This window comes from Salvelinus sp. IW2-2015, linkage group LG17, assembly GCF_002910315.2.
Source record: "Salvelinus sp. IW2-2015 linkage group LG17, ASM291031v2, whole genome shotgun sequence".
Lineage (NCBI taxonomy): Eukaryota > Metazoa > Chordata > Actinopteri > Salmoniformes > Salmonidae > Salvelinus > Salvelinus sp. IW2-2015.
This window is the reverse complement of record NC_036857.1, coordinates 39,764,917-39,774,278: the sequence shown is the minus strand read 5'-3', so window position 1 is coordinate 39,774,278 and position 9,362 is coordinate 39,764,917. Positions and strand designations below refer to the sequence as shown.

The 9,362-nt window shown below is 41.8% G+C and overlaps 1 protein-coding gene across 1 annotated transcript in view; it reads right to left on the bottom strand.

The window, feature by feature from the left end:
• Positions 1-9,362, bottom strand: part of nrap (nebulin-related anchoring protein) — a 115,924-nt gene that overhangs the window by 88,947 nt on the left and 17,615 nt on the right. The window contains 2 exon segments of the mRNA XM_024006142.2: positions 4,308-4,415; positions 8,560-8,664. Coding sequence (XP_023861910.1) covers positions 4,308-4,415; positions 8,560-8,664 — 213 coding nt within the window.

The window sequence follows — 9,362 nt, the reverse complement described above, 5'->3', positions numbered from 1 at the left end:
ATCCCATCTATCTCTGCTGGCTACCCACTTCCGGTTTCTACGCAACACATATCTTTCAACTATGCTATAATGTTTAACGTACAATTTCAATCTATCTAATCGAATAGAATCTACAGATTGCGTGTTGAAGATAAATACTTTTACTAAAGTATTGTATATTAGTCATTGACTGACCCGGTCTCTCCAGATCTCCAACATACTATTTCTAGGGTCAATTTTAGATCAATGCTATGCATTTTCAGCCATTCCTGACACCTGAGACCAGAAACAGGCTACCTGGGGAAATACCAAAATAAATGGTCTATTGATTCTGGATCCTCACAACAAAATCTGCAGAGCTTCGATGATTTTATGCCCAAATATTCAACATTTTGTTGTGGCAAGAATTCTATATAATCATTTTTTAGCTGAAAAGCACGAAGTCTTGAATCTTGCATTGTTTATCATACAATGTGATTTCTGGATTTTTGTTTTAGATTCCGTCTCTCACAGTTGAAGTGTACCTATGATAAAAAATTACAGACCTCTACATGCTTTGTAAGTAGGAAAACCTGCGAAAATCGGCAGTGTATCAAATCATTGATCTCCCCACTGTATATCCAAAAACCTCAGTTTACATTGGCGTCCGCAGGACAATAACCTAAAACACAAAGCCAAATCTACACTAGAGTTGCTTACCAAGACAACACTGAATGTTCCTGAGTGGCATAGTTACAGTTTTCCTTTAAGTGGCTTGAAAATCTATGGGAAGACCTGAAAATGTCAGTCTAGCAATGATCAACAATCAACTTGACAGAGCTTGAAGAATTTTTAAAAGAATAAATCGGCAAATATTGTACAATCCAGGTGTGCAAAGCTCTTAGAGTCTTACCCAAAAAGACACCAAAGGTGCTTCTACAAAGTATTGACTCAGGGGTGTGAATACATTTACATTTACATTTAAGTCATTTAGCAGACGTTCTTATCCAGAGCGTAAATTAGATATTTCTGTATTTCATTTTCAATACATTTGGAAGAATGTTTTCTCTTTGTCAATATGTGGTATTGTGTGTAGATGGGTGAGAAAAAAAATCGATTTAATCCATTTTGAATTTAGGCTGTAACACAACAATGTGGAATAAGTCAAGGGGTGTGAATACTTTCTGAAGGCACTGTATATGGATATATATATTTTTTAAAGACTGTTTTAATACATACATGGTAGACTGTTTAAATAGATACCACATGCTACAGCTATTGATACAAAGAATATATTATTAAGTAACCTAATTACTAAGGTAAACGTGTTTTCTAGAATTTTCTGAATCATGCTTCACCATCTGACAGTCTGACGGGCGAATATGGGTTTGGCGGATGCCAGGAGAGCGCTACCTGCCAGAATGCATAGTGCCAACTGTAAAGTTTGGTGGAGGATGAATAATAATGTATGTCATTTCTATAGCGCTTTCATAGAATCTCAAAGAGCTTCAACAGAAGAAAAAAAAACAAGCAATATATCAGGACAGGTCAACCAATCGAGGCCAAGTCTTTGAAAGCTGCATCCTCCGAAGATGGAGGGTCCGTTCATGGCTTGAGCGGAGAGAGATGGTCAGAGAATGGTAGATGATGGTGATGGAGTTTGCTGATGATCTTGTAGAGGGCAAGTCTGGGAACCAGCATGAGTCTTATAGCCACTGGATTTCTCTTCCACTCTGGGTAGCACCCACTTGGGTGATGCCTCAGCGTTTCTGGGCACCAGAAAGCTCACCTCACAAAGTTCCAAATAGTAGCCAGTCGTRCTCACTARGAACACCCCACTGCACCTCTCTGATTCAGAGGGGTTGAGTTAAATGCAGGAGACACATTTCAGTTGAATGCATTCAGTTGTGCAACTGACTAGGTATCATCTTTCTTTACCTTTCCATCCCAGCATATTCTGTAGTATTCATAGTATATTCATAGTATTCTCATAGTATACTCATAGTATATTGTGTATATATTCCTACTACCCTTCCTCCTTTTTAAAATATGGTTCTATTACTTGGTTGTATTTATGTCTGTGTATATGTGTGTGTGTGTGTTGCACAGTTGAGGAGAGCCTGTGAGTAAGCATTTCGCTGCAACATTTACGTCCTGTATTCTGGGAATGTGACCAATATATTTTGATTTGATGATAGCCAGGCACTAATTAGCTAAATAAATTGTTAGTCTTTTATAAGGTATTATGAGCCAATGGTAACCTATTAGGCATGTATTCAGTATTTTTTCTTCTTTATCTAATACATTTGTTTATTCATTCACAACTAAGATGTTGCTGGGATCAGTATAGGCAGTGTGGTCCCCTGGTCTTCTGCTACCAGAGCTGTGAGAAAGGATGCTAGGCCTAGCAGAGACGGCTCAGTGGCGCTAGGTGCAATGGCGGTAGGAAGAAAACAGAGAAAGAGACACAAATGTAATGCCAATTCCTTAATATGTAATACCACTAGGGTATGATGTGCTGCTAAAATGCCAGGGCTGAATTTTTGTCCCAGTCAGCCAATGCTTGCCATAACAAAGGGGTTGAATACTTTTTGACTCAAGACATTTCAGCTTTTAATTTCTTATTAATTTGCAAAAATGTCCCAAAAACTAAATTCCACTTTTACATTATGGGCTATTATGTGTAGATCGGTGACACACAAACTCAATTTAATAAATGTTATATTCAGGCTGTAACACAACAAAATGTGGAAAAAGTCAAGGGGTGTGAATACTTTCTGAAAGCACTGTACATATTGGTATGTTTAATCATAGAAATACAGTAGATGCATTCTATTATGGTTTTCTTGGAATAATGGTCTGGGGCTAATTTTCATGGCTCGGGCTAGGCCCCTTAGTTCAAGTGAAGGGAAATCTTAACACTACAGCATACAATGACATTCTAGACGATTCTGTGCTTCCAGAAGGGTGAGGCCCTTTCCTTTTTCAGCATGACAAAGCGAGGTCCGTACAGAAATGGTTTGTTGAGATCGGTGTGGAAGAACTTGACCGGCATACACAGAGCCCTGACATTTACTGGCCAACGCAGAGCCCTGACCTTTACAGTTGGCATCATTCCCTAAACCCTAAACCTCAACTAAATCTTCTAATAAGTAATGTGGAAATTCAGCAACTTGAGGTGACTAAACTGCTTGGAGTAACCCTGGATTGTAAACTGTCATGGTCAAAACATATTSATACAACACTAGCTAAGATGGGGAGAAGTCTGTCCATAATAAAGCGCTGCTCTGCCTTTTTAACAGCACTATCAACAAGGCAGGTCCTACAGACTCTAGTTTTGCCACACATGGACTACTGTTCAGTCGTGTGGTTAGGTGCCACAAAGAGGGACTTAGGAAAATTGCAATAGGCTCAGAACAGGGCAGCACAGCTGGCCCTTGGATGTACACAGAGATCAAACATTAATAATATGCATGTCAATCTCTCCTGGCTCAAAGTAGAGGAGAGATTAACTTCATCACTTGTATTTATGTATTTATTTATGTTGAAAGCACCGAGCTATCTGTTTAAAATACTAGCACACAGCTCAGACACCCATGCATATCCCACAAGACATGCCACCAGAGGTCTCTTCACAGTCCCTAACTTCAGAACAGACTATGGGAGACACACAGTATTACATAGAGCCATGACTGCATGGAACTATTCCACATCAGGTAACTGATGCAAGCAGTAGAATCAGATTTTAAAAACAGATAAAAATACACCTTATGGAACAGCGGGACTGTAAAGCAACACAAACATAGGCACAGAAACATGCATATACACACGATAACATATGCACTATATACACAAGTACACATGGATTTTGTGTTGTAGATATGTGCTTGTGGAGTAGGGGCCTGAGGGCACACACTTAGTGTGTTGTGAATTCTGTAATGAATGTGTTGTAATGTTTTGAAAATGGTATATCTGCCTTAACTTTTCCAGACCCCAGGAAGACTAGCTGCTGCCTTGGCAACAGCTAATGGGGATCCATAATAAATACAAATAGAAATACCTCAACCCCATCGAACAGCTTTGGGATGAATTGCAAGGCCTAATCGCCCAACATCAGTGCCCGAGCTCACTAATGCTCTTGTGGCTAAATGGAAGTAAGTCTCTGCAGTAATGTTGCAACATCCAGTGGAAAGCCTTCCCATAAGCGTYTAGGCTGTTATAGTAGGAAAYGGGGGACCAACTTCATATTAATYCCCATGATTTTGGAATGAGATGTTCGKCGAGCAGYTGTCCACATACTTTTGGTCATGTAGTGTATTAGWTCAGAMTAAAAARYAAGAAAGTCTTACATTGCTTGCCAGCTTTCTGACGTTCATAGCGTGTACAGCATTCTTGTCCATCTCAGAGCCTTCATAGTGCCCTTTCATGTGGTTGGTATACTTCTCCTTGTACTTGTTCTGTAGGAAAATATAAAATGTCACTCTTTGACCCCACTGAGTATAGGGCGACATCCATGAACATCTTTTTTTTCTGTGGACGTTGAAATCAATGCCGGTACGGACCCCAAAAAATTTAAACGCTGGTCCGGACCGGCATTGATTTCAACGTCCACAGAAGTCCATACCGGACCGGCCTATATTTGGCCCAAACAAATCAAATCAAATCAAATTGTGTTAGTCACATGCCCAAATACAACAGGTGTAGACCTTACAGTTAAATGCTTACTTACAAGCCCCTAACCAACAATGCAGTTAATATATATATTATATATATATATGGATAAGATAAAAAAAATAAAAGTAACAAATAATTAATGAGCAGCAGTAAAATACAGAAAAGTACAGAGTCAATGTGCGGGGACACCAGTTAGTTGAGGAAATATGTACATGTGGGCACAGTTATTAAAGTCACTATGCATAGATGATAACATCAGAGAGTAGCAGCGGTGTAAAAGAGGGGGGGCAATGCAAATAGTCTGGCTAGCCATTTGATTAGGTGTTGAGGAGTCTTATATGGCATGGGGGTAAAAGCTGTTTAGAAGCCTCTTAGACCTAGACTTGGCGCTACGGTATCGCTTGCCATGCGGTAGCAGAGAGAACCGTCTATGACTAGGGTGGCTAGAGTATTTGACKATTTTTAGGACCTTTCTCTGACACCGCCTGGTATAGATGTCCTGGATGGCAGTGAGCTTGGGCCCAGTGATTTACTTGGCCATTCGCTCTACCCTCTGTAGTGCCTTGCGGTCAGAGGCCGAGCAGTTGCCATACCAGGCAGTGGTGCAACCAGTCAGGATGCTCTCAATGTTGCTGTAGAATCTTTTGAGGATCTGAGGACCCATGCCAAATCATTTTAGTTTCCTGAGGGGGAATAGGCTTTGTCGTGCACTCTTCACGACTATSTTGGTGTGCTTGGACCATGCTAGTTTGTTGGTGATGTGGACATCAAGGAACTTGAAGCTCTCAACATGCTCCACTGCAGCCTCGTCGAAGAGAATGGGGGCGTGCTCGGTCCTCTTTTTCCTGTAGTCCACAATCATCTCCTTTGTCTTGATCACGTTGAGGGAGAGGTTGTTGTCCTGGCACCACATGGCCAGGTCTCTGACCTCTTCTCTATAGGCTGTCTCGTCGTTGTCGGTGATCAGGCCTACCACTGTTGTGTCATCGGCAAAATAAATGATGGTGTTGGAGTCGTGCCTGGCGATGCAGTCATGAGTGAACAGGGAGTACAGGAGGGGGCTGAGAACGCACCCCTGAGGGGCCCCTGTGTTGAGGATCAGCGTGGCGGATGTGTTGTTACCTACCCTTAACACCTGGGGGTGGCCCGTCAGGAAGTCCAGGATCCAGTTCCAGAGGGAGGTGTTTAGTCCCAGGGTCCTTAGCTTAGTGATGAGCTTTGAGGGCACTATGGTGTTGAACGCTGAGCTGTAGTRAATGAATAGCATTGAAGGTCCCCAAYAATASAGTGGAATCCATCATTCTTAAATGGAAGAAGTTTGGAACCACCAAGACTCTTCCTAGAGCTGGCTGCCAGGCCAAACTGAGCAATRGGGGGAGAAGGGCCTTGGTCAGGGAGGTGACCAAGAACCAAATGGTCACTCTGACAGAGCTCCAGAGTTCCACTGTGGAGATGGGAGAACCTTCCAGAAGGACAACCATCTCTACAGCACTCCAGGAATCAGCCTTTATGGTACAGTGGCCAGATGGAAGCCACTCTTCAGTAAAAGGCACATGACAGCCCGCTTGGAGTTTGTCAAAAGGAACCTAAAGACTCTCAGARCATGGTTTGATGAAACCAAGATTGAACTCTTTGSCTTGATCCCATACTTCACGTCTWGAGGAAACATGGCAACATTCCTACGGTGAAGCATGGTGGCGGCAGGGTCTGGGAGACTAGTCAGGATCGAGGGAAAGATGAATGGAGGAAAGTTCAAAGAGATCCTTGATGAAAACCTGCTCCAGAGCACTCAGGATCTCAGACTGGGGTAAAGGCTCACCTTCCAACAGGACAACGACCCTAACCACACAGCCAAGACAATGCAGGAGTGGCTTCAGGATAAGTCTCTAAATGTGCTTGAGTGGCCCAGCCAGAGCCCGGACTTGAACCCTATCGAACATCTCTGGAGAGACCTAAAAGTAGCTGTGCAGCGACGCTCCCCGTCCAACCTGACAGAGCTTGTGAGGATCTGCAGAGAAGAATGGGAGAACCTCCCCAAAAAACAGGTGTGCCAAGCTTGTAGCTTCATACCCAAGAAGACTTGAGGCTGTAATCACTGCCAAAGTTGCTTCAGCAAAGTACTGAGTAAAGGGTCTGAATACTTGATGTAAATGTGATATTTCTGTTTTAAATGTTTCATACATTTGTAAAAAATGTCTAAAACCTTTTTCCTTTGTCATTATGGGGTATTGTGTGTAGATTGATGAGGGAAATTATAATTTTTTTGAATAAGGCAGTAGCGTAACAAAGTGTGTAAAAAGTCAAGGGGTCTGAATGCACGGTATATTTCTTGCATAGAATAGGTCAAGTTTTGTACTATGGGGGATAATAGATTGACATAGGCTAGTGCTTTTGCTGTTTGGCAGGCCTAATCATCTGAGGATGATTGGCTGAAAAATTGGCTGATAAATTCAACGTGGACAGTGGAATTGGATAAGGACGCACGCAGTTGTCTCCAATGTGTCTGTCTTTACTTGTAYCATGCGAGAAAGACCCAATCACGTGAAGGAGAGCCATGTGAGTGAGAGGAGCTTCAGCATGCAGCCGGGAGGGAATTATAATTATTATACTCAGCCCAAGGGCACAACGGCCACTGGGCGCAAAACGCATGGYTTCTTTTAAGGGGCATTACGGCCTCACAAAGGGGATGCAGCTGGGAAATTCAAGGCATTATCAAGTGCTTGTCAAATTGTGAATGAGAGACTGATGAAGTGTGTACAGCCTGTGCAAAAAACTAAGCAGAGCTAATGCCTTTCATGCAACATTTTTCTAATCATTATTAGAGTCACATCGTGCAGCCTTAGAATGTATTAAAAATCAAAACATATAGCCCAACGTTTTTATCACAACTAAAGTTACATACATAACTCTAAAATAAGCATATAGGAGAGCCTGTTTCTTTGTTAACCGCTCAACACAGAATAGCTGCTTGTGCGCACTTCCTCAAATCGTTTGGAGAAAATATCCTTTCTATTTTATTCAGTTATGTTAAATTGTATTCCATATAGCCAGTTCAGGGCCTAACATAAGGACAACTCAGTGTATGCTATTCCGTTTTTCTGAAATAGACTATATTTTCTTCATATCATGTTTCTTTAGACCCATCTAAAATAAATAATGGATTTATTGTGATGGTGTAGGCTATATTACATGCATTTATTATACTTTTTAAAATGTAGATGTTCCAAAGGTCTGCATCAGTGGCTTTTAGGCTATGCATGGAACTAGGAGATGCTAAATGTGTTTATGTTAATTACCGGTCAATTACCGTGAGACCGGCAGTTATTTGCTTGACAATCATCGGCTGACAAAATGTTGTGACCGCCACAGCCCTACCCTCATACCATTATGGCCACCTAATCATTCCCAGCTTCCAAAAGGCTCATTCATCCCCCCTTCTCTCCCCTGTTCCCCAGGTCGTTGCTGTAAATTAGAATGTGTTCTCAGTCAACTTACCTTGTAAAATAAGGGTAAAATGAAAATATTTGAGATGTTTGAGTTCCGTGCCTTTCCGGCAGAACCACCATCCATAATGACACGTTGTGCTCCCAAAGCTAGCGTGCCTACCYCTAACAAAACCATGGTCTTGGTTGGGCAAGGACGACACTACTTCAGGTCTCAGGGAGGATGACATCACCCACGATGGTTACTAGTGCTAACTAGCTCACATCTGCTATTTCGAGTATTTGGTTATATGTTTCCATTTATAAACCATTCTAGCATCTATTACATACTCATTCCCCATACTCACCAATCTATTTTTGTGTTTAAATCTTAAACTATGACACTTTGGCAATGCTTAGCTAGTGCTTAAACTAATATAGTAGCAACACCATATGAAAAGCATCTTTGCACATGCATCTGCCGTGTTGCTCATGCATTCCTCACATCACTGCTGAACTTGGCAGCCTTGGATGCATTCTTGTACTGGGGCGTCTCACAGTAGTTGATGCTGTGGCCTTTAGTGTTCTCAAGGTCCTTCTTGTACTCAACCTGCCAGGGAGAAAACAGAGCACACATTACAATAGGTGTTCCATCACAGTCAAACAGACAATTAGGCAAAGTTGAATCCCAAATGTGTCTCTGAGCTCGATCCTGACGCCCTAAGCTTAACCTCTAAGGATGATGTGTATGGATGATGTCACTCTGTATGAATCTGCCACCTGCAGAGACTTTCCTGACCATTGACCTCCACAGAAGAATTTGTCGAGATGATTTGTAAGAGGAGAAATGGTTCAGAATAGATGCTCCAACTAACGTGTTGCATTTATCAACGTGCTCAAAGACAAATAGAACTAGCTAACCTTTCCCTGCCCATGGAGCTAAGTTAAGTCCATAGGGCCGAGCGGACATAACATTTGGGACACTATGTAAATGACTGTGGAACATGGCAATGCAAATAAGTGGACTTTTGTTATGATTTTGTCTTCTTCTGTTTCTTTTTTCTATCTTCATTGTTTGTGGTGTGCACTACATTTATATACCCACAACCAGAGGTGTGGACTAGTCACATGGCTTGGACTCGAGTCAGACTCAAGTCACAAATATGATGACTTMCAACTCGACTTTGACTTTAACACCAATGACTCGTGACTTAACTTGGACTTGAGCCTTTTGACTCGAACTGACTTGATACCCTTCCCAAGCCCAAATATWAAAAATTATGCTGTAGCCTAAATCCTGTCTGATGT